The sequence below is a fragment of the Podarcis muralis genome, chromosome 2, assembly GCF_964188315.1.
Source record: "Podarcis muralis chromosome 2, rPodMur119.hap1.1, whole genome shotgun sequence".
NCBI lineage: Eukaryota > Metazoa > Chordata > Lepidosauria > Squamata > Lacertidae > Podarcis > Podarcis muralis.
Window position 1 is genome coordinate 23302592 of NC_135656.1, and position 25837 is coordinate 23328428.

The 25837-nt window shown below is 46.5% G+C and overlaps 1 protein-coding gene across 1 annotated transcript in view; it reads right to left on the minus strand.

The window, feature by feature from the left end:
- The window catches only part of CACNG4 (calcium voltage-gated channel auxiliary subunit gamma 4), a 95296-nt gene extending 71708 nt beyond the window's left edge, over positions 1 to 23588 (minus strand). The window contains exon 1 of the mRNA XM_028713067.2: positions 22937 to 23588. Within this exon, the coding sequence (XP_028568900.1) occupies positions 22937 to 23162 (226 nt within the window). The 5' untranslated portion in view covers positions 23163 to 23588. The remainder of the gene's footprint in view (positions 1 to 22936) is intronic.
- Between the last annotated feature and the right edge of the window lie 2249 nt (positions 23589 to 25837).

The window sequence follows — 25837 nt, forward strand, 5'->3', positions numbered from 1 at the left end:
TCCGGATGAACAAAAACCCTGGGTATGGTGTTTCTGTGTGATTACCTTTATTGATTAATCCATAGGCTTTGTTAAAGCTGAACAGTTTCATGTATTGGCTGCTGGAGTGAGGGTGTAAATGTGCATTTTAGCTAAGATAGGGGTGGCTGTTTCATTCTCCCCTTGTTGATTGTTTTATGGCTGTGGTATTAACAGAATTAGGGACGCGGGTGGCGCTGTGGGTAAAAGCCTCAGCGCCTAGGGCTTGCCGATTGAAAGGTCGGCGGTTCGAATCCCCGCGGCGGGGTGCGCTCCCGCTGCTCGGTCCCAGCGCCTGCCAACCTAGCAGTTCGAAAGCACCCCCGGGTGCAAGTAGATAAATAGGGACCGCTTTCTAGCGGGAAGGTAAACGGCGTTTCCGTGTGCGGCTCTGGCTCGCCAGAGCAGCGATGTCACGCTGGCCACGTGACCCGGAAGTGTCTTCGGACAGCGCTGGCTCCCGGCCTATAGAGTGAGATGGGCGCACAACCCTAGAGTCTGGCAAGACTGGCCCGTACGGGCAGGGGTACCTTTACCTTTTTATTAACAGAATTGTCAAATAATGCTTAGCGCTGGTTGCATTATGCTATAGGATTTTTTTTAAAAAAAATTGGCAGTACATTAACTGCTTTGAGCTTTCTTTGGGAGGAAGGCACAAACAAGAAGGCGGTGGTGATTATTATGCAGTACAGTGGTACCTCATGTTACAGATGCTTCAGGTTACAGATGCTTCATGTTACAGACTCAGCTAGCCCAGAAATAGTACCTAGGGTTAAGAAATTTGCTTCATGATGAGAACAGAAATTGCGTGGCGACGGCACGAGAGGCCCCATTAGCTAAAGTGGTACCTCAGGTTAAGAGCAGTTTCAGGTTAAGAACAGACCTGCGGAATGAATTAAGTTCTTAACCCGAGGTACCACTGTCCTGGAAGGTTCATTTTATGGGCAAAATGTGAAAAGAATGGGGCCCACTTAGCTTAGAAGGTGTTAGCTTGAGGCTGGGGATATAACTTCATTTTACAAAAACATCTGGAAGGACAGAGCTGTCATTAAGATTAAAGGCAATAATGCCATGCCATTAGCAAATGCAGGCTAAATGTCAGATAACGCAGGGGTTCCGAAACTTCCTACCCCCTGGGCTCACTTGAGACGTCTGAAAATTACTGAGGCACACCAGCCACAAAATGGTGGTGTAGGGACAAAGCCAGTCGCAGAATAGATAGCAGGTTGAGGCAGAGTTTGGTATAATCAGCTGGGTAATTACTGACATCACTTTCTCCTGATAGCTGTTCCATCTTTGGAGAATGCCGAACTCTTTCATGCTGCATTTTCTTTGTGGCGAGGAGTTTCACAGCTCTGCCTTCCCCAGGCTAACTACGGACATTTGCACTGGAAACACTGCACGTCAGCCTCCTCTCTTTCAGGCAGAATTTGCTAATCAAGAGGCTTTAAGGGAGAAAACCTTTTTCTTTTATATCTGTTCCCTTCGCAACCCCACATGCCTCTCCAAGTATTATTACTCATCTCCTGTAATTACTTCCCTCATTCTCCTTTCACACTCAACTTGTGCCTTATCAATTCTCCATCCTATAAGAGCTTTCTTTTTATTATTAATTACTCTTTTATCTCACTTGCTAATTTCCTTCAACATTTCCTCTGAACTCTGTCTCCTGGTGTAACGTTGGAAAGTGTTGATCACTTCTCCTACCTGGGGAGTTAGTTACCTTTCCACAAGGGCTGACATCGATGCCAAAATCCAGCAAATCCAGTGTTTGAGGACCGGGACATTACAAAGCTATTGTACTACTAACCTTACTGCATGCTTGTGAAACATGGACAACTTATAAACGCCATCTCCAACTCCTCAAGAGATTCCATCAATGGTGTCTCCAAAAAATTCTACATATCGCTTAGGAAGACAGGTGAACTAATGCCAGTGTACTGTAAGAAGCAAAGATCACCAGTGTCGAAGAGTTAATTCCTCAACATCAACTTCGTTAGACTGGTCATGTTGTGCAGATGCTTGACTATTGTCTTCGAAAGCAACTACTCTATTCTGAACTTAAAAATGGAAAGCGTAATTCTGGTGGCCAACAAAAGAGGTTTAAAGACTCTTTAAAGGCAAAACTAAAAAAAAAAGTAGTATAAACACTGACAACTGGGAAACACTGGCCTGAGAGTAATCCAGTTGGAGAACAGTCTTTATCAAAGGCATCATGGACTTTGAAGACGCTCGAACTCAGGACGAAAGGGAGAAATGTGCTAAGAGGAAGGCACCTTTGGCAAACCCTCACCATGATCCCCGCTGTGGAAGAATGTGTGGATCCAGAATTGGCCTCCACAGTCACTTATGGACTCACTGTTAAGACCATGTTCATGAAAGACAATCTTACTCGGCTATGAGTGATAGCCAAAAAAGAAGACAACTCAAAATGGAAGGAACTCCTGCTGCTGGCATCAGCCTATAGCCACATCTTGTCTGTTCTGTCAGGTTTACATACACTGCAAGCACGGTACCTGTGGTGTCTGTGTGAATAGCAATTGCACATAGGACAAGCAAAAAGTAACCCATATTCCTTTCAGGGATGCTGGTACATGCACCCCCTCACTTTGCCATATAAATGCTTATTGCAGAGTGATCTCTCTACACAGAGTCTACAGGCACAAATCTCCACAACAACAACAACACTAGAGCTGGATACAGTGGTTTCAACTAAGTCTGAACAAGGATTTCTGCCAACCACCCTCCAGGTTTTTGGCCATAGTGAAGACAGCTATGTCAATGCAACCCTAAGTCTACGCCTTAAAGATACACAAATCTTACTTCTGACACGGGTGGTGGGATGGGGAATAATGTCAAGAAGAAGCAACAAGAGAAAATACAAAACTGGCCTGCTCATTCTAGTAATTTGATGTAAGAGAATTAGGGCCAAATTAAGTTACAGAAATCACGTGCCACTTCATTAACATCCGTTAATTTCATCCAGGGGCTGCTACAGCTGGCAAGGAATCAAGCGGTGGTCATATTGGGAAAGAACAAAGCATTTCTATTCATAGACACTTCAGATCCAGCGCAGACCAGCAATAGTCACTTTGATATAATTCAGAATGCCATTCTGAATGAAAACACAGACTACAACCATCTGTTTGCTTTGTATGCTTTTGTAAAGCACAAGCAAACAAGCGTATTTTGAGAAAACAGGACCAAATGCTGGGCAACGTACATGGCAGTTCAGGAGACATGGGAAAACAGGAAAGCAGACGACAGAAAGAACACAAGGACAAACCAAAATATACATTAAGCATGAGCAGTCTTGTAGAGAGAGCGTGAAGGACTGCGATCTGATTGAAGACAAATGTGCATTAGTCCACATGAAGTAAATGGATTGGCAGTAGCACTACTACATATGAAAAACTGGGCAAAAGACTGAAGTCCCCACCCTCAGCAGCTGGGACGGGGGGCTCGTTCGCTTCCTATGGGCCTGTGACTGTGCTGAATGAGCATTTCTCTCTCATTAGCACCACCATTGCATGTTTCACCAAGGGCTACATAACCATGAGATGCGGGTGGCGCTGTGGTCTAAACCACTGAGACTCTTGGATTTGCTGATCAGAAGGTTGGTGGTTCGAATCCCTGTGACAGGGTGAGCTCCCGTTGCTCGGTCCCAGCTCCTGCCAACCTAGCAGTTCGAAAGCATGCCAAAAAGTGCAAGTAGAGCAATAGATACTGCTCCGGTGGGAAGGTAAACGGCATTTCCGTGCGCTGCTCTGGTTTCGCCAGAAGCGGCTTAGTCATGCTGGCCACATGACCTGGAAAAACTGACTGTGGACAAACGTTGGCTCCCTCGGCCTGTAAAGAGAGTTGAGCACCGCAACCCCAGTCGTTTGCGACAGGACTTAACTGTCAGGGGTCCTTTACCTTTTTTACATAACTAGATTTCTGTTTGAAAATTCTTATATTGAAGGCTAATAACAGCAAAAGTTTAGCAATCCTGGCAACATGGTTCTTAAATATAAAGTAACATATAAAACGAGCATCTTTCTAACCATGACATAGGTTGGGAAAATTGTTTGGACAGAGTTGATGTGCACCTGGACTTTCAAGAAACTCTTGATAAAGTCCCTCATCAAAGACTCCCCAGTAAGCTTAGCTACCTTGGGATAGCAAGACAGGTCCCTTTAGGAATCAAAAACAGGAAGCAGAGTGTTGGAACAAACCAGCGGCTCCCAAACTTTTTTGGGTCACTGCTCCCTTGGTTCCATTAACTCATCCCCAGTGCTCCTTTGCTCTATAAAAAAAAAGTATTATTCATAAGAGTGGTTCGAATGACTCACTAGGAAGATAAGAACACAAAACAGTAACAATTAATGGCACATCCATTCAAAATCCATTTAAAACTGTTTAGTTTAATCAATTTAACAAAATGGATGAACTTGATCTGGCGATACCAGCTTTTCAAAGTCTGATAGTCCTTTACGCCTCCAACGCCCCCTTCCACCTGCTTGCCTCTTAGCACCCCTCTGAGGGATTCCCACTGCCCCACAAAGGGCGGCACCACCCACAGAATGCTAGGGACATGGGTGGCGCTGTGGGTTAAACCACAGAGCCTAGGACTTGCCGATCAGAAGGTCGGCGGTTCAAACCCCCGTGACGGGGTGAGCTCCCATTGCTCGGTCCCTGCTCCTGCCAACCTAGCAGTTCGAAAGCATGTCAAAGTGCAAGTAGATAAATAGGTACTGCTCCAGCGGGAAGGTAAATGGCGTTTCCATGCACTGCTCTGGTTCACCAGAAGCGGCTTAGTCATGCTGGCCACATGACCCGGAAGCTGTATGCCGGCTCCCTTGGTCAATAAAGCGAGATGAGCGCTGCAACCCCAGAGTCGGTCACGACTGGACCTGATGGTCAGGGGTCCCTTTACCTTTACCTTTAACAGAATGCTGCTGTACAAATCTGCCGCGTGGCCACACTTGGAAAATTTTGTACAGTACTTGTCATACAACAGTCATGAGGGGTGTACTGGAAGGAGTGAACATCTGAAAACCACTGACTAGGGTGTGCAAGTTGGGAGAATGCTCTTGTGCTCGGGTCCTTCTTGTGCGCTACCCATAGGCATGGCCACAGTGAGAACCAGATGCTGGACCAGATGGGACTTCGGTCTGATCCAGCAGAGCTATTATCTTTTTATGGTGCAGAAGTACAATGGGGGCAGGGAACACCAGCATTGCTTTTCTGGGACTACACCAGGTGTTTAGACACCTTGCATCTAAGCTGGGCTCTAGGAACCCTAATGTCCATGTAGATACATTTCCAAAGGAGATTTTAGTCATGTGTGCTCATAAAACCCCAACTAGTTTGCCCCACTGCGTCAGTATGAGGCAGCTGCATTTTCCCAATAGTTTCCAGCTCAGCTTTGTTTATTGAGAGCAGCAGAACAATTGGAGCATTTTTCTTTTCCTACCAATAGAATCTTGCCTAGACTTAAAGAGCTATGGTTCGGATGCAAAGCGCTAATTCTAAGACACAACAGGAATGTTTTGCTTCTTTTGTTTACTCTTATCATTTCCTTGCATCCCTTCTTGGCACCTGTTTCCAAGGCTGAATGGTGGAGTGCAACTGAACGAGACAATTAAAAAACTGAGCAAGGCAATAATTTATTTTTTTTATGGAAGATGAAAAACTTTTTTAAAATAACAAACAAATGAATAAAATAAATAAAACAGCAGAGAGCAAAAAGCTGCTTTCTGTCCTTCCCATGTGCCTTACTGGGTTTAGCAGGGGCTTAGTCTTTTTCTTTGCAATATTATATTCCTCCTTAATCGGCTGTGTATAGTGGCACACAATCATATCCTTCAATTGCCATTTGGCAGTTTGGGGCTTTACATCTTCTGTCATCTAATACCTTTTGTATAGTTCTGCGACAGAGCAGATTTGCATTGTTGGGAGTTTCCAAATGGTATGTTAATAATAATAAAAAATCATTGCAATATATGCAATTGTAACTAAGCCCTCGGTGTCTTCCAAGGCTTGTGCTTTATTATGAAGACCTAAGAGCAATGCCCAAAGCCCAAGCCTACCTACCAACCCATGTCAACTTAGAACGCACCCAAGAACATGCCCCAGAATTCTCTGCAATCTGCAGGTATTGCAGAACAGATGTCCAGGAGTCTATAGCAGACAGTTCAACATGACAGATTTTATATCCATCCACAATTTGGGTTGCCAATCCAGCATCTGCAAAGGTTTTCATTGGTGTCCCAGGCAGGTATCCCAAACTCTGGGGTTTCTTTCTTTCTTTTAAAGTAAATCTTTGGCCCTCCCAGAAGAAAATGAGGGAAGAGGAGGGGGGGATAGTGAGTGGGGTTGGGTTAAAATGGGGTTTTGTGTCAGTGTCACTTGTGTAGATTCTCTTTGCTATTCGCTTGTGTTCCTTTGATGGGGAGAGAGGTTGGGGTTGGCCTAGGGTGTGGTTGTTTGTTTGTGGTGAACTTTGTTTTCATGTGTGAGTGGGGTGGGTGGGTGTTTTTGGATCGGGTTAGCCATATTGATTCGTATGCTGTTGGTGGATTCTTGTCGTTGTCTTGTTGGGCTGTGTATGTGATAAAGGGGAGCCATACCTGGGTGAAGGCGTCTTCTTCCATTTGTCCCTGTGTCAGTTTCAGTTTATTGGTTAATTTTTCTAGTAGGGCTGTTTATGGGGCAAAATATGCAGGTACCTTCTAACTGGTTTATGTTAAATGAGAGTGAGTTTGGCCACCTTGTATACCGAGGAATGCTCTGTCCTGCTGTTAGACTGCAACAGTACCAGTGTTTGTGTGTGTGAAATCAGTATCACATCATCTCTACAATCCGGAATAGCAGAACATAGATAAGGTTGCCAGGGGTGGCTGTCTCTTAATTATGTGCTATGCCATGCCCCAACACAGCATGTTTCTTAACTGGTGCTCTAGCGCTCTCAGAATTTGAAATGTGTCCACTGGTCCATAAAGCCCCTGCACTTCAAATCCATTGCACCCATATTCGATCCACACATCACCACAGCAGCAGCTTTCCCCACGGTCAGTCTGGATGGCATCTTCACAGCAGGGAGAATCTGCTTGGAAAGGAACCATGTTGTGAACCACACGCATGAGGTTCCCTCACCTACACACTGAGGTTGTATCTAACATTTTGTTGTTGTTTAGTCGTTTAGTCGTGTCCGACTCTTCGTGACCCCCTGGACCAGAGCACGCCAGGCACTCCTGTCTTCCACTGCCTCCCGCAGTTTGGTCAGGCTCATGTTTGTAGCTTCGAGAACACTATCCAACCATCTCATCCTCTGTCGTCCCCTTCTCCTTGTGCCCTCCATCTTTCCCAACATCAGGGTCTTTTCCAGGGAGTCTTCTCTTCTCATGAGGTGGCCAAAGTATTGGAGCCTCAACTTCACGATCTGACCTTCCAGTGAGCACTCAGGTCTGATTTCCTTAAGAATGGATGCGTTTGATCTTCTTGCAGTCCATGGGACTCTCAAGAGTCTCCTCCAGCACCATAATTCAAAAGCATCAATTCTTCGGCGATCAGCCTTCTTTATGGTCCAGCTCTCACTTCCATACATCACTATTGGGAAAACCATGGCTTTAACTATACGAACCTTTGTTGGTAAGGTGATGTCTCTACTTTTTAAGATGTTGTCTAGATTTGCCATCGCCTTTCTCCCAAGGAGCAGGCGTCTTTTAATTTCGTGACTGCTGTCACCATCTGCAGTGATCATGGAGCCCAAGAAAATAAAATCTCTCACTGCCTCCATTTCTTCCCCTTCTATTTGCCAGGAGGTGATGGGACCAGTGGCCATGATCTTCGTTTTTTTGATGTTGAGCTTCAGACCATATTTTGCGCTCTCCTCTTTCACCCTCATTAAAAGGTTCTTTAATTCCTCCTCACTTTCTGCCATCAAGGTTGTGTCATCTGCATATCTGAGGTTGTTGATATTTCTTCCGGCAATCTTAATTCCAGCTTGGGATTCATCCAGCCCAGCCTTTCGCATGATGTATTCTGCATATAAGTTAAATAAGCAGGGAGACAAAATACAGCCTTGTCGTACTCCTTTCCCAATTTTGAACCAATCAGTTGTTCCATATCCAGTTCTAACTGTAGCTTCTTGTCCCACATAGAGATTTCTCAGGAGACAGATGAGGTGATCAGGCACTCCCATTTCTTTAAGAACTTGCCATAGTTTGCTGTGGTCGACACAGTCAAAGGCTTTTGCATAGTCAATGAAGCAGAAGTAGATGTCTTTCTGGAACTCTCTAGCTTTCTCCATAATCCAGCGCATGTTTGCAATTTGGTCTCTGGTTCCTCTGCCTCTTCTAAATCCAGCTTGCACTTCTGGGAGTTCTCGGTCCACATACTGCTTAAGCCTGCCTTGTAGAATTTTAAGCATAACCTTGCTAGCGTGTGGTATCTAACATTAGTCCCATTGAAATTAATGGACGTAAGTAACTTGGCTACATTCGTTTCAGGGGGTCTGCCCTGAACAGAACTTAAGCTGGATGCAACCCACTGCCATGGAATAACAAGTTAACTCAGCCGAGGCCTCACCTGCATCACGTGTGTGTTAGCTGCTCCTGTTGTCACATTATCACTCACCCTGTTATGCTGTATGATGATGTTACACGGGTGCAACAGTCATTGCCCCAACGGCCCAGAGATTTGTTTCTGCAAAGGAACAGACGTCCCCAGAATTCCAGCTCTGTGCTGCTGCCGACAATGCTGTAGACAATTCCTTTGCTTTTTAAAAATGTCTACACCATCCCATTTTCTACAGATCAGTTTCATTTGTCGAGACATTAGTGTTACATTATGAAGAAAATGGGGGAAGAGGTGGAGGGGGGGAATAGTGAGTGGGGTTGGGGTCAGGTGGCAATGTTTCTCTTTTACTTAATAAAATGGGGTTTTGTGTCAGTGTCGCTTGTGCAGGTTCTCTTTGCCATTCGCTTGTGTTCTTTTGGTGGTGAGAGAGGTTGGGGTTGGCCTAGGGTGTGGTTGGTTGGTTGGTTGTGATTGGCTGTGGTGAACTTCCTTTTCATGTGTGAGTGGGGTGGGTGGGTGTTTTTGGATCAGGTTAGCCATATTGATTTGTATGCTGTTGGTGGATTCTTGTCGTTGTCTTGTTGGGCTGTGTATGTGATAAAGGGGAGCCATACCGGGGTGAAGGCGTCTTCTTCCATTTGTCCCCGTGTCAGTTTCAGTTTATTGGTTAATTTTTCTAGTAGGGCTGTTCCCATACTATTTGGTACCATTTGTCCATGCTTACTCCTGACAGGTCTCTCCAGTGTCTGGTTATGATGTTTCTGGCTGCTGAGAGTCGGTGGGTTATGAGTTCTTTGTGATGTGAGTGGGCATTATTGTCTTGGAAGATTTTTAATAGGGCCAGTTCCGGGGTGATTTCTAATACTTGCTTAGTTACTTTGCATACAGTGGTACCTCGGGTTACAGACGCTTCAGGTTACAGAATCCGCTAACCCAGAAATAGTACCTCGGGTTAAGAACTTTGCTTCAGGATGAGAACAGAAATTGTGCGGCAGCAGCGCAGGAGGCCCCATTAGCTAAAGTGGTACCTCAGGTAAAGAACAGTTTCAGGTTAAGAATGGACTTCCAGAATGAATTACCACTGTATTTCTCTTATGGCTGTTGTCCAGAATAGTTGGATTTTGGGGCCTGTCTTCACTTCTAAGGTGAAAAGTTCCTTGCCTCTTCAGCTTTATTCTTGAGACTTTCAAATAGCTTGGGGTTCTCAGGACCCCTTAGTAAAGTAAGGCCTAGGGGTAGGGCTTTTTTTTTTTTTTTTAATGATTTTTATTTTAGAACAGTAGCTCACACACATATGTGTGCAAAATGCCTTATTAGTGACTTTTAGATGTAATATTTTGTCAGATTAGCATTTTCTTTCTTATGATCTACAGCTTAAACTGGCACAGCTGGCGTGATCAGCAGTATGTGTACAAAGAGCAGAAACTGTGGGACGCCCACTGCCAGTGTACTTTGCATTTGGCTGGATTCCTTGAATCCTGCTTGTGACTTCCATTCTCATGGAATTAGGGCAGAATCTCATATTATCATTATGCTGGGCACAAGGCTACCCTCGAGAACATACTCTCCAATTCGTTATCACTTACCTCCTGTCATGATGTCAGCACACTTTGCATTTCCCTGCCCTGTCTCCGCATCGTTTGCTGCTTCTATGTTTTCTTTGGTTCTTCTGCCTCCCTTCTGGTTGTGTGTTTCCTTCCCTATCCTGTGCAATATGCTTTCTGGAGCCTACACATTGAAGAGTGAGGCAGTGGTACCTTGGTTCTCAAACTTAATCCGTTCCGGAAGTCCATTCCAAAACTAAAGCGTTCCAAAACCAAGGCATGCTTTCCCATACAAAGTAATGCAAAATGGATTAATCCATTCCATACTTTTAAAAACAACCCCTAAAACAGCAATTTAACATGAATTTTGCTATCTAATGAGACCATTGATCCATAAAATGAAAGCAATAATCAATGTACTGTACTATAAAATAAATAAGAGTATTGTAGATGATAAAAATTAAAAGTATTTTTTTTTTTTTACCTGCACTGATGATATTGTTTGGATGGGGAGCTTTTATCCATTTCCGCAGTCACACGATCAATCAATCAATCAATCAATAGCTGAACTGGGATCCACACAGTCACACAAACAAATTAACTGAAAAAGCCTCAAAACAAAAAACGCAAAATAAATAGCAAAAACAAAAGCATCAAATATAAGCTCCAAATATCACCTCAGAACATTGCAATTGGAAATGGAAGGCTTGAATTACAATGGGGGGACACAAATTAGCAGCGCAACAGGAAACAAGGGGGATGCAAATTAGCAGTGCAACAGGAAACACAGAAAAGGAAGGCTTGAATTACAATGGGGGGGACGACACAAATTAGCAGCGCAACAGGAAACACGGGGGGACTCAAAACGGAGCATGTTCGGCTTCCGAAAAAATGTTTGAAAACCGGAACACCTACGTTCCGTTTTGTAGCGTTCGGGTTCCAAGTTGTTCATGAACTAAGCTGTTCAAAAACCGAGATACCACTGTAATGGCTACCCATCTGCTATCACACTGGTTGCACTTCTGGGCCCAATTTAAAGTCTCAAATGGTTTGGATCAGGTTATCTGCACCAGTAATTAACCTGGCCGGTCCTTAAGATCTGTCACAGAGGCTCGGCTCACAGTCTTGCCATCAGAGTGAATTAATCTGGAGGGCAGAAGAGACAGACTGTTTTCAGTGGTGGTCCTTACTTGCTGATGCTGGTCTGGACTTCTAGGCTGGAAACCTATACAGACTTACCTGGATAAAAGTCCCTTTGAACACAAAGCAGGGCACCACATTGCCTACCCTTGCTCAGGAGCATCCTTTGCCACAATGACACATGGGAATTATATTTTGGGTAGCAGGATCATTTGTGAAAGATGGGCTTTCTCACCCACCACCCCACAGCTGAGGTACAGCCTCTGTTTAGCCTTATGCAAGCCAAGGGGCACAGCACATTTCAAATCTGCACTTACATACGAGGGAGATATTTGGGTCTGGGGGGGGCAGAAATCAAGGCCCCACGTTGGTCTGAATTAAACAGGATCTTGCCCAAAGTGGACCAAGGGGAACTGACCAGCTATCCAAAACATCAAAGCAATCCCCCCTCCCCTCTAATATAAAGTTCAACTAGGTGATCTTGGGCCAATCACTGTCTCTCAGCCTAACCTATTTTGCAGGGCTGTTGTATGAATACTATGATGGGAAGGATGAACTTCACCTTGGGCACCTTGGCAGGAAAGGTGGGATATAAATTTAAGAAATAAATACTGGTTAATGGTCAAGTCACATCCCTAATCTAGCCAAAACAGTATTTTATTGGGAGCTGATCTTTTTTTTATTGAAATTATATTGTGGGCAGCTATGACTTTATAACTGCTGCCGAGTAAATACTTGAGAAACTCCCCGGAATTTATTTGGCTGAGCAGATCTACAAGCATGGCTTGACGGGATCACCTTTACTGCTAATTCCATTTCATTAGCTTGTCACAAACATTTGTTCAAGCAATTACTTTTAGTTAACTAGAACATCTGTGGAAGCTGAATGTTGTGCCAAGGCCAATTTGACTGTCTCAAGGCATAATTCCTCATAAGTGCATAAGAACCACATCAAGCCAAACACACCCTTGTGCCAATATAGTGCTTTGAACTGTGACTACTAACTACTTTGCACTTGTGTTGACAATTGTCCAGCACAGATGCAAATTTGCACCAAAGGCAGCCTTTTTACAGACATTCTACATACACCAGAATTCTGCTTACGTAAACTAATTTGCACCACTTCTTGGCAACATAAACAAGCGGCAAGGCATTAATTTTGCAAGTGTCAGACATTATTTTGCAACTGTTATCAGCAAACAATTTACATAAGCTTTCCGTTGTCCACTTATGTTTCACATCGTCTGGTCAGAGATGTTCTGATCAAGGCACGGTAAGGAAGCCAAACAAGTGACAGTTCAAATGGCTAATTGCAACCCAGCAATTATTAAAAGCAAATGATTTTCATGAGAAAGCAACTATATAGAAACAGGGAAGTCCCTCCCATCCATGGACAGAAAAACAAGCACTTGAAAAGCTTTTGTGGATATCCAAAGTAGGAGATTTTAAGAATCTAAAAGGCAGAGGGCAAAAGCCACTTCAGGTAACATTCCACATTCTCATGGAAGTTAGATGAAAAAATGAAGACATTGTATTAATGTATTCCATGAGTGGGCTCCCAGGTAGCAAAAAAGTAAAAGGTTTTTGCCTTTCCTCTGGTCAATTTCATATTGAACATTGTTTTTTTCTGCCAGTGCAATATGCAAAGGTCTATACAGTAAATGATCAAAAATAATATAGAAAATTGTTAATGGCCAATTCCTAGTTTTAATAAGCATTCCAAACCTGCAGTTTGCAGCCTGATTCTAAAGGGACACACTGAATGATATATTATGGCTGCAATCCTATACATACTTACCTGGGAGTAAGCCACTTGATCTCACTGAGGCTTATATGCATAGGATGTCACTGTAAAGGCACTATTTGCTAGCACAAGCAATACAGTTTAATATGTGCCATAATTAAGGGTGTTCTGTCTCGTCGAAGTTGCATGTCAGCTCTGGGATGCCTCATGGGAAGTGAGTAATGGAATAAATAAATCATGTCAGCATGGATTCATGAGTGCAAGTGTGGTGTAATGGTCAGAATGGCAGAGGCAAACCTGAGGGTTGGTGAAACCAGCCTCTGCCGGGGGCCCAGGCCCAGGGGTATGTGCAAAAATCTCCTATCAGCAGTGTTAGAAACTCAGGTATATAAGCTAAGAAGCAAATGGCTCCTTAAACCAGGGTTAGTCACCAAAATGGAATGTCTAGTTGCCATTTGGGGGCCAGGTGGCTCAAAAGTCATATTTTTTGACTTTTGGTTCCTGAAATTCGTTGTGAATGTGCAGATAAAATATAACTAACAGAATTCTGCAAGATGTGTTGCTGGTGTGTGAAAGCAGGCCAGATCCAAGGATCCCCAGGCGATCACCTACAGATGGTTGAGATGCCACATGTTAACTTGGTACCTGGGCATCTTCACTTGGTCACAAGTGGCCAAGGGTGCAAAGGACCCTAGTTATGCCTCTGTAGACTGGGGATACCCAAGTTCAAATCACTACTCAACCATGAAATTCATTGTGTGACCTTCAGCCAGTCATCCTCTCTCAGCCTAAAGTACCATACAGGGTAGCTGTGAGGATGTTATTGGGGGTCAAAACACAGGTGCTGCTTTGAGCTCCTTAGAGGAAAGGCAGGGTATATAAGAAACAGATAAACAACAGGTTGGCATGTTGTTTAGGAACCCATTTCCTGATGGTGACAGTCTCGACAGCAGTGCTGCAGTGGGGAACTTGATGTTGCTGGAATACAAGTCCCATGGTCATAATTTTATTCATTTCAAGACTGCAAACTCATGTAAAAAACATATATCTGCAGTGTACAAAATCCCAGCTCAAACAAACAAAAAACCAATTAAATGAAAGCAAAAATGCAAGAAAGAAAACATAGTACAGAAGGGGTCACGCGACAAGAAGATTATAAAAGCAGTAAATCATTTTCATAAGAAAGCGTGCTGAAATAGCCAATAGTCTGAAGTTGGCACCTAAAACTCATTGCAGCTTGATTTCACTAGGCAGGGAGTTTCATAACTCTGGTGCCACCCAAACTAAAAGCACAATTTCTTCTTGAGGAAAGTGAGGCTGGCAGGCACAGGCAGACTGATCTCAGTCGCAAAGATCAGGCAGAGGTATAAGAAATGAAGCGACATTTTAAGTACACAGGCCCCAGACTGTTTAGGACTTTACAGAGAAGTCCAAATATCCTTAGTGCCAAGCTGCGGGTTGGTGGTGGTGGACTGGGCAAGGGAGACCTCCTGCCCAGATTTGAAGCTGGCCTCAGCTTCACTCAGCTCACCAAAGGAGTGGAAGCGCTGGCTGGTGGTAGGGTACCCAGCAGAGGCCAGGGGGTCCCTTAAATGGGGCATCCCAGAGGTGGGGAGGGGCTGGACCTTAAAGATAGCTTGGTAGCCTACTGTCACCCAGCAGGCAGCTGAGGTTTGAGAGGGAAACTCAGAACTCCAAGCTTTTTCTTAGCACTTTTTTAGACCTTGCCTATGAGGCAGATTTTGACCAAACTGCGGGAGGTAGTGGAGGACAGAGGTGCCTGGCGTGCTCTGGTCCATGGGGTCACGAAGAGTCGGACACGACTAAACGACTAAACAACAACAACAAATGAGGCAGATTGTTTGGTCAAGAGATGTCAGGGTCCCTAAATCTGCTTGACCTAAACTCCAAGATGGAACGCCTTGAAAACATCTCTGAAGAGGAGGGTAGCCAGTGCCCAATAGCTGCCAGCCCACAGAAGGCCAAATCCAACATAATACAGAGCAGACACCCCAAAACTCGGCCCTCCAGCTGTTTTGGGACTACAACTCCCATCATCCCTAGCTAACATCACCGGTGGTCAGGGATGATGGGAACTGCAGTCCCAAAACAGCAGGAGGGCCGAGTTTAGGGATGCCTGACCCAGAGGACCACAAGTTCCTCACCCCTTGTTAAGGTTACCTGAATGTATACTGTCAACACCTACTTATTTTAGGGTTATTTTAGCTCTGGCTTAAAAATACATTTTTCCGGGCTAGGAGCACAGTTTATACATGAGCTGCTTTTCAACTGTAGATGCTTCTTAGGTGTTTTGACATAAAATGCAGGGGGGGGGGGAGGAGTTGGAACAAAATCTCAATAGGAAAATTTAATTTCCCCTCTCCTGTCCACTCTTGATAGGGAGTTTGATTAGGGAGGAATCAAAACTGCAGGTTTGTTCTGTGAAGATTTTGCAGCGTGACTAGATGCGAGAATTTAAGAACACAAGAAGAGCCTGCTGGATCAGGCCAATGCTGGATCAGGTCTAATCCTGCATCCTGTTGTCACCGTGGCTAAGCAGATGCATGTGGGAAAACCCACTATCAGGACCTTTGCGCAAGAGCACTGCCTGCTCCTGTTTTTTCTAGCAACTGGTATTCAGAAGCATTAGGCAGTACACAACCATCATGGCTAAAATGTGGTTCTTAAATGCAGACATCACATTCTTAAATACACTTCTGTTAGAGGAGCCATGCTGATTTAGCGAGGAGGCTGCTGTGTCAAGTTTGCTAGAAAACCTGGGAAGCAGCCTGAAGCCCAGAACAATCTGCCCCAAGGACTGCACAGGCCCCAAACACCCGCATTTAGTCCCAAACTAGCTGGTAATTAATGCTGTAAGTTAGCATTAAGTCTACTCAGTCAGGGACAGACTGGCTGGGGAGGAAACAATGAAGAAAGCATGTTAGATCTCAATACGTTTGGAGATACCACGGACAGCAGCTACTTCTACCTTCTCCTAAAACAGTGTTTCCCAAACTTGGGTCTCCAGCTGTTTTTGGACTACAACACCCATCAACCCTAGCTAGCAGGACCAGTGGTCAGGGATGATGGGAATTGTAGTCCAAAAACCGCTGGAGATCCAAGTTTGGGAAACACTTGTCCGGAAATATCCTTCAAGAGGACACTGTGCCTTTGAGACAGCAGAATGCATCTTTGGCTGAGGAGAAAGGATGGACCTGTATTTCACTACATTCATAGTAATACTAATTTGAATGAAACATCTGAATGCATGTTTTCTTTGGTTTGCTGGTCAGATTTTTGGTAGCCTGTTGGACTGACGGAAGTATCTCATCTAGCAGGTTGGATCCTTGGCCCCTAGAGCAAATTTCTTACTGCTCAAGTTTACTCATAAAGTAGATATGTTTAGTGGAATAGACGGCAATGGCAAGTGCATTTTTCTTAGTTATTAAGAGAAACACCACTGCCAAATTATAAGTAAAAATCTTTTATCAGCAGCCTTCTATGTTTTTTATTTCCATCTTTGGGAACTCAGTACTAGACAGGCTAGGGAACAGGCTACTAATACTAGGAGTAGCTATAGCTGAGGCTTTGTAGCACTAACTAGAGCAAATCAAACCCAACAGAAAGGAAATCTGACTATTTAAATTTTAACATCTAAGGAATACCAACCATGTTGGGCATTTGAAAACAGAGACCATTCTATAATGCCGTTATATCATCTTTTTTACTAAAACATTTGGGAATCCTTTGGTTAATTTTTTTTTTATGTAACAGTTTTCGAACCAATATTTTATAAATGAGGTTAAGAAGCACTTAAACAGAAAATGTCAGTTGGCCTGAAATGAACTTGCATTTCCTGCTGTTATCCAGGTCAATATCAGTTTATCATGCAGTCTGAGAAATGTTCAGCCGTTAAGCAGTATTTTTATATTTTAGATGGATCTGCAGGTGAAAATAAGTGCATGGCAGAATCCAAAGTATACATACTTAGAAGAAAAGTCCCATTGAAATCAATGAGTCTTGGTTCTGAGAAACATAGCTAGGACCAGGCTGCAAAACTAACAACCCCATGCACAGAAATATAATGGATTTGCAGGAAGTCATTACCAAATCCATAAATCAGGCTATAGTCCTTTACATACCTATGAGTATGCCCCAGTTAACTCAATGGGACTTACTTCTGAGAAGACACACACAGAATTGCAGCGTTAAAAATAATAATCTAGTGTTTGCCAAATCTGAATTTCAAATAAGACATTTCTGAAATTGAATAAAGTTTAACTTGTTTAGATGTTTGTGGAGACTGAACTTCTACTGCTGATGTCATGTTTACCCATTACTGGGAAAAAATATTGTGACCAAAAAAACAAAACACCACACACCATATGACCTTAAAAGAGTCAGGCGCCATTTGTTGATTAGATTACTGTATATATATGAGTTTCTAACACAGAGCCTGTCTGATGCTGCTTCGCTAGAACCTGTACCCTGACTCTGTACAATCTGTTGGCTGCTATTGAAGTGACTGCAGCTGAAGCTTAGAACTGGTTTCGTGTCCTGGCTGTTTCCAACCTGGCAAGACCCAGGACAAAGCTAACTCCCATTGGATAACTTCTTATTTTACCGCAAAGGCATGAATTCACAGAAACGACGCCACATTTTCCATTTCTTTCAACAGTCAAAAATCCTTGAGATTTGATCATATCTGGTCAAAATCTCTCTTCCTCCCTCTCCAGACTGGAATTTCAAGTTATCTTCCAGCTGAGTGATGTCACTGAAATTTGGGACTGGGGGAGTTAAGAAATGGCACCTGCCAACTGTGAAAACAATGAGCCAAACTCAAATTCCCTTGAATCTGGATATAGTAGATAACAACTGGCCCTAGCACCAGCATTCCACATCGCCAGGTAGTCTCCACTTCCACTGCCTGCCCTCTCCCAGAACTTATCCCAGCAAAGGTTATGTGGCCTCAGAGAGGGTAGTGGAGGGCTTCTGTAGAAGCAGAGGGTCTCTTCAAGACTTGGGTGCTCCTTAGGAACATAAATTACAACTGTGGGAGCTGGGAAATAGAGTCTGGTAGTTGTTTTTTCCTTTGACATCTGATGGGAGGGTGTTCCACAGGGCGGGTGCCACTACCGAGAAGGCCCTCTGCCTGGTTCCCTGTAACTTCGCTTCTCACAGTGATGGAACCGCCAGAAGGCCCTCTGCGCTGTACCTCAGGGTCCAGGCAGAACGATGGGGGTAGAGACGCTCCTTCAGGTATACTGGACACAAGAAACTCCCAGACTCCGGAGTCACAACTGATGCACTGCAAGTGTGCTCAGGCAGCGGCGGAGCATATGCCCGCGCTGCCCAGGGCAGGTGCGCTCCTGAGGGGCGCGGGGTGCCCTCCCAGGCTCAGGATAGCCGCTTGAGTGCACGGAGCGGCAAGCACGCCCTGCAGCTGGGGGTGGAGCTAGCCACCCACGGGGGTGGAGTGAGCCACCAATGGCGGACATTTGGCGTGTCACCTGCCCGTGACTTTGAAGTCTCTCCCAGCTGTCAAAATGAAGGGGGAAGAGGGAATGCCACTGGCAAAGCGGCGCACATCCCCCTTTCCCCCCGACGGCTCAGGGTAGGCTTGGGAGTTGCGGGCGGGTGTCGCGCCAAATGTCACCCCCCCAGTGAAGACACCCGGGGCAGTCCACCCCCACCGCACCCCCTTCCTCCACCCATGTGCTCAGATCTTATAAATTATCTCTCCACTGCTTAACCACCCCACACCACCCTCCCTCATTGTTGACAGGGTACGACTGGGGAGAGGAGGGTACTAACAGGGAGAGTTGGGGGAAAATTCCTTTGGGGTAGGTCTTCCTGAGTTTTCACCAAAAGTACAGTGGTACCTCGGGTTACATACGCTTCAGGTTACATACGCTTCAGGTTACAGACTCCACTAACCCAGAAATAGTACCTCAGGTTAAGAACTTTGCTTCAGGATGAGAACAGAAATCGTGCTCCGGCGGCGCAGCAGCAGCAGGAGGCCCCATTAGCTAAAGTGGTGCTTTAGGTTAAGAACTATTTCAGGTTAAGAACAGACCTCCGGAACGAATTAAGTATGTAACCAGAGGTACCACTGTACAAGGGAAAACCGGGCTACTTAAGAAGGTAAACAAGCAGAAATGCACCCATCTCTACTTTAAATCAAAACTTGTATATATATAGAACGCAGCATTCTTGAATAAATCACAAGCTTTCGGTTTTATGCAGCCTGAATAATCATTTCTCCTGTAGACTAAGGCTACTACCCTATTGCATGCTTCCTTGGGTATAAAGTTCAGCTGAAGTAAATGTCGCTTCTGAATAAATAAGCTCAGGATTCAATGATGCCTCTAAATCACTGCAGAAAAACACACAGCATGAATAGCGCTTTAGAAGCCCAGCTTAGCCTCCTCCCGAAATGAACGAAGGTCTCTGAACTATTCCTAGCTTTGTTTGTGCTACTGTGTTACCCGTCTGTCATTTAGAATAAGCTGGGGAACCTGGCTTGCAAAGTTTGTGTGTGCTAAGTTGCAACGACTGAATTAGGTGCACTGAAGCTGATATGGCAAGTGCGTTCGCGTGGAAAGGAAAGCTGCCCCCCCCCCAGCGCACTCCACTCCATGAGCTAAAGTCAAGTGAAAAGTCAACAGCTTTCCCTTCTAAGCTTCTCTCTTATCTGCCATTCCTGTCTTAACAGGGGATAAATATTAAGGGCTGCTGGGGTGTGGCGTCTCCTTAAGAAGGAACCCTTTCATGCAGTATTGATGGATATGTGTCGTATTTCCAGGCTAGCAGATACTGCTTCTGTGAGGCTTGCACAGTTTGTCAATGCTGCATTGCCTCAACGTGCCATGTGTTTCCTTGCAAGAAGCATCTCCTGACCATCCAAGGCTTATCTCCGTGCAAGCAAACTTGGAGAGCCTCATTGCAAAGAATGGGCGCGGGGAGTGTTTGAGATTTCGGGCTCCTCCACTCTGTATTACAAGTCAATGGTGGTGGCATCTAGGAGTAGTAGCCACTGCTGGGTGGCTGCTGAAGGCTCCAGGTTCTCAAGGGAGCCCAACTTGTGTTGGCCGCTGGACCAGCTGTCCCTGGGAAATATGGGACCCAAAGGATGGTGGCGGTGGTGGTGGGGAAGCGTCTCTGTGCCAACTGCAGCAGCAACACACACCCTCCTTCCCATTTCCTTCTCCTCCTGCTCAGATTCAGGTGGCAGGTTTCTGCTGTTCACGTGCTCATCATAGGAGCCAACTCCTAGGGGCTGAGGTCCCATCAGTCCCTCTGATATGCAGTGGTACCTTGGGTTAAGAACGTAATTCATTCTGGAGGTCCGTTCTTAACCTGAAACTGTTCTTAACCTGAGGTACCACTTTAGTTAATGGGGCCTCCCGCTGCCGCCGCGCAATTTCTGTTCTCATCCTGAAGCAAAGTTCTTAACCCGAGGTACTATTTCTGGGTTAGTGGAGTCTGTAACCTGAAGCGTTTGATAAATGTTGTGCATGCACTACGTTATGTGATTGATTATGCAGGGTGGGGCTTACCTGGGCCGTCCAATATTTTATTCAAGTTGGCACCCCAGTGCCCATAAAAGAGGGATGGATGGATGGAAGACCTACGGTTCGCTTCTTCCTCTGGGAAGTACAATGGTATGGATTGGATCTGCCTCACCGCCCAGAGGGAGATAAGAGAGCACTGGTGTTGAACACATGATCAAGAGGGGCAAGGGCTTTTTCTGCTGCTTGCCCACTTCTGGGCAGCCTAGCAGGGAGCCTGGGAGCCCATAGGGCTGTCCAGAAAGCACACAAAAGCCAAAGAAAAATGTGGCTGCTCTGTCAGCGCCTCATCCTTGCTCACCCTGCCCTTTCTCTCCATGTTGAAACACAAACAACTGGACCTCCTGGGCACAGACCCCCACCACGCCACGCTATGCCTAGAGGCAGATTGCGTGGACATAAAAGGGAGAGGAGCGGTTCATGCCCCACCCTCTTGCCAGCTGACCTGCACTTTCTTGCTCTCTCCGGTTGGTGAGGGCTGATCCAGCGAACCCAACTCTCCCAACTGTGGCACCCAGGGTGTAAAGGCAGGGGAGTATGCGGTGGTGTAGCCATGACTTCCACTCACTGGTTCGTTGGCTGTGGGCAGCCATCTTGCTCACTCGCTTGTACCCTCCCTCTGGGCAAGAGGAAGTAGGGACTGGGTCCACCAACACCAAGCTGCACTCCCCGCCCCCATGTTGCTGCTCAGAGGGGGAAAGAGAGAGGGGGGATAGGGTGAAAAGGCAGAACCAAACCAGCCGCAGCTTCTGCTCCCCTCACACACTATGGGTGGTGCCACAGGGCCCATTCCTCCCCTCTGTGCCACCCAAAGAGAGAGAGAGAGGGCGAGGATATGAGCCAGCTGCAAAGGACAGCTTGCTTCCTCCTCCTCTCCCTTTGCCTTCACCCTGTAACTGGGAGAGGCAGAAGTCAGCCCAATCCTCGCTGCTACCCTGCCCAGAGGGGGTGCTCCTCAGGCAAGTGAGAGGAGCAGCTGTGGCGGCAGCCTCCTCTTGTTCACTCACCCCCCTCTTTCTGGGCAGCACAGTGTGGCGGACTGACTCACAGGCTGGCCCACCCCAACCAACATGCCACTCAGAGGGGAGACGCTGAAGGTGGCAGCTCTGTGAGTGATCGTCTGCATCTGCCCATTGGCTTATTATCTGATCTCTCTTTCTGGGTTTTATAATGATGGTGGGTGTTGTTGCACCGTGTGTGTGTATGTGTGTGTTGTGTGTGTTGAAACAGCAAGTTCCACTTTCTCTCTCTGGGCAGTGCCATGGGCCCAATCCTCTCCTGTCCATCATGCAACCCAGAGAGAGAGAGAGAGAATGGGCACCTCTTTGCCACCTGCACTTGGCAGGAAGGTGGGGGAATTTGTGCTGACTGGAAGGTAGCAGGGAAGACAGGGGACCCCTGAAAGACATACTGATAAAGAGTCCCCCATAACCTGGAACTAGCCCGGCATTAAGTTAAAACGATTGTTTTGTATTTATTTACTCTCATCTTTAAAACATCGACCTGTTAAAGAAAGCGGGCATCTTAAGAAAGCCCCGTTGTAAGTCCCAGATATGTACTCTAGAAGGGCGGGAGGAACCGCTCTCCCTCCGTCTCGTTCACAGGCACGCATGCACAAATAAAGTGACAGTTCTGCTTTCACAACCCCAGAAAATAGTGCTACCGGAATACTTTCCTCCTCCCCGCCCCCGCCACACACACACAGGCACTTTCCCCTCAAAAACCCCCGATCTCTTCCTCCTGTCTTTCTTTCCCTCCCCGTGTGAGCTGAAGTGCCCCAGGAAAGGGTAACGACTCGGCAGCGCTGGGCTGGAGAGAAGCAGACACCCAGGGCTAAGCATCACCTCCCTATGTCCGGTTCCCATAGCAATCAGAGAGACACCGGTTGCCAAGGCAACAACGTCCTCCCTCCCAGACAGTATCAGATCAGAGGTACCAACTCGGCTGCGGCCGGCTGCATCTGGAGGGGAGGGTGTGTGGAGGAGAGGAGGGTGTGTACTAGGGCGCGCGGCGGGGGGGGGGGGGAGAGAGAGACATAGAAAGAGGAGAAGGATGTGGCTGGGGAACTGCCGGCACCAAACCCTCGCCTGGCAAACGGCGAACGCTCCCAGGAACCGTCCGCACATCCTCCTGTTTCGAGTGAAAGCGTTCCATTGTTTCTCGCCCGCCACTCCAAGCCGCGGAAGTTGGACACTTTCCCCGAATCTTTTCTTTGTTTCGCGACGCCTGCTTCTTTCCAAGCGACGCGCGCTCACTCGCGCGCTCGCGCACGCACACAGGCAGCCGAGAGCCCTCTCCACCCTCCGTCCACCACGCCCCACGGAGCTCAAGCCTTCCCAACCCCGGCTTGCTACCTTCAATACAGCAGATCCTCCAGAGCCCGGAGTGGGTGAGGTCCCCCTTGAGTTTCTTGGGTTGGCTTGGCGACGTCTCGTCCGTGGTGATGTTGGTCCCGTTGCAGATGTTGGCGCTCGAGTAGAGCCAGTAGTCGGTGCCGATGGCGATGGTCATGAGGCTGAAGGCGGCGAAGGCACCCACCGTGGTCAGCAGCAACTGGACCCCACGGTCGCACCACACCATGGTGCTTCATACTCCCCCCGACGGGCTCAGGGGGCAGCGGCAAGAGACAGACGCAGCCGAGCACTGCCTTCCCCCCACCGCGCCCGAGCGGCGGCTTCCCCTCCTTCTTCCCCCTCCTCCGGCTCCCCCTCGCCTCCCTCCTTCCATCGACGCAGATCGCAGCTAGGAAGCCAAGACATGGGCGGAGGGGAGGGGGCGAGGAGACAGGGGAAAGGCGCGCCCAGGGGCTCGAAAGGAAAAAGAGGAAAGAAGAAGAAGAAGAAAAGAAAGAAAGTGCTCCTGCAAAAGCTCTCCGCCTCCGGGGGCGCGAGGAACAGCGGCTGCTCCGCCAAGCCCCCTCGGGCGGCGCTGGGTCGGGGCGCTCCCTCGCCTGGCCGCCGGCGCTCTCTCCAGCGTGCTGCGCGCACGGCGGCACCCGCCACAAATCGCCTCTTCCCGCCGCCTCAACTCCGCCAAGGAGGAGGTGGGGCGTCTCCGAGGGCTCTCGGGAGGCGTCCCCTCCCCGGCTCAGGCTCCGCCTCCCCCCCGCCCCACAGGTGCTGGGCAAAAAGCCCCCCACGCGCGACTGGAGGGGTGAGAAGCGAGCTCGAGTTTGGCTACGCGCGCGCCAACACCTCTCCAAAGAGCAGCCCTCGAGGCGCACGCCTCTAAGGGTGAGTCGACGGAAGGAAATCTTTCTAGGCGGAGGAGACATAAAGGCAAGTAAGATGAAGGATTTTTTTCCCCTCCCGCGAAAGGGAGGGAGTTTTTCAGGAAACAGGTGGCAGCCTAGTTTCGGCGAGTTCGAGGAAACTGTTTCAGGACTGCGCCGTTGTGACTCCGAAATTTGGAAAGGGTACTCTCCTTGAGGCGCGGGACTTGACGCGCACCTAGACCGTGCCTGGGCACTGCTCATTTTCAACTGAAAGACAATTGCGCTAAAAGTTTGAGAGGAAGCAGGTGTGCTTGGCTGTTGGCACTTAGTGGCCAGTTTGGTACCCGGTTTTAATTTTCAAAACAGTGCACTGTATACATATAACACCCACTGTGTATATACACCAATAATAATAATAATAATAATAATAATAATAATAATAATAATAATAATTTATACCCCACCTATCTTGCTGGGTTGCCCCTGCCACTCTGAGCAGCTTCCAACACATATAAAGACATAATAAAACATGACACATTAAAAGGCTTCCCTATGCTGGGCTGCCCTCAGATGTCTTCTAAAAGTTGTATAGTTCTTTATCTCCTTGACATCTGATGGGAGGGTGTTCCACAGGGAGGGCACCATTGCTTCCCTGTAACTTCACTTCGAGAAGTGAGGGACTGCCAGAAGACCCTTGGGGGACCTCAGTGTCTGGGCTGAATGATGGGGGTGGAGATCCTCCAAGGCCATTTAGGGCTTTCAAAGTCAACACCAACACTTTGAATTGTGCTCAGGAACATACCAGGAGCCAGTGTAGATACTTTAGGACTGGTGTCATGCATGACTTCTTCCAAAGACTTTTTGCGGGTTGTATTTTGTTAAGGGTGCCGGGAATTACACCTCCGGGAGCAGCGAACAACAGTTCCCAGGATTCTTTGCAGGGCGAGTGCTGTGCTTTAGATGCATGATGTGTATACAGCAAGAGGCGAGTTGGGTGCCAGCAAGAGAAATTATTTTACTAAATGCAACGCAGGGAAACTAAGGAATGCTGCTAGCCTGAAATCAGGACGTTGAGAAGCAACATCCCCCATAGCTTACATAGAGAAAGAAACTACAGTGGTACCTTGGTTCTCCTCCAAACTTAATCCGTTCCGGAAGTGCGTTCCAAAACCAAGGTGCGCTTTCCCATAGAAAGTAATGCAAAACGGATTAATCTGATCCAGACTTTTAAAAACCCCTAAAACAGCCATTTAACATGAATTTTACTATCTAACGAGACCATTGATCCATAAAATGAAAGCAATAATCAATGTACTGTACTATAAAATAAACAAGACAGTATTGTAGATGATAAAAATTAAAAAATGAATAAATTCTTACCTGCACCGATGATAGTCATTGTTTGGATGAGGGGCTTTTATCCATTTCTGCAGTCACACAATCAATCAATCAATCAATCAATAGCTGAACTAGTTTCCACACAGTCACAAAAACAAATTAATCGAAAGAGCCTCAAAAACAAAAAATGCAAAATAAATAGCAAAAACAAAAGTGCCAAACTTAATCCATTCCAGAAATCTGTTTGACTTCTGAAATGTTCGAAAACTAAGGCACAGCTTCTGACTGGTGCAGGCACCCTGGAAACAATAGCCGACAGATGCATCAGATGTTCAGCTTCCAAAAAATGTTCGAAAACCGGAACACTTACTTCTGGGTTTTCGGTGTTTGGGAACCGAGGTGTTTGAGTACCAAGGCGTTTGAGAACCAAGGTACCACTGAAATGTGCTTCACAACTAAGGGCAGCTGCCATACTCCACATTTGAATGAGATGCCCAATGCTGGATGACCTTGCCTTCAGCATAGCACACCCTTTACATGCTTGCTTCTGGAAACTTTGCAAAGGTCTTTCTATGTAAACCTTTGTGGACCGGATGTTTTCCAAGTTGAGGTGAGAGTGCCCTGCATATGAAGAGACTGGATAGCTTCATTTACATTTGGCAAAGGCCTGTTTTCTAAGGGACAAGTGGTGCCTTAGCAAGAC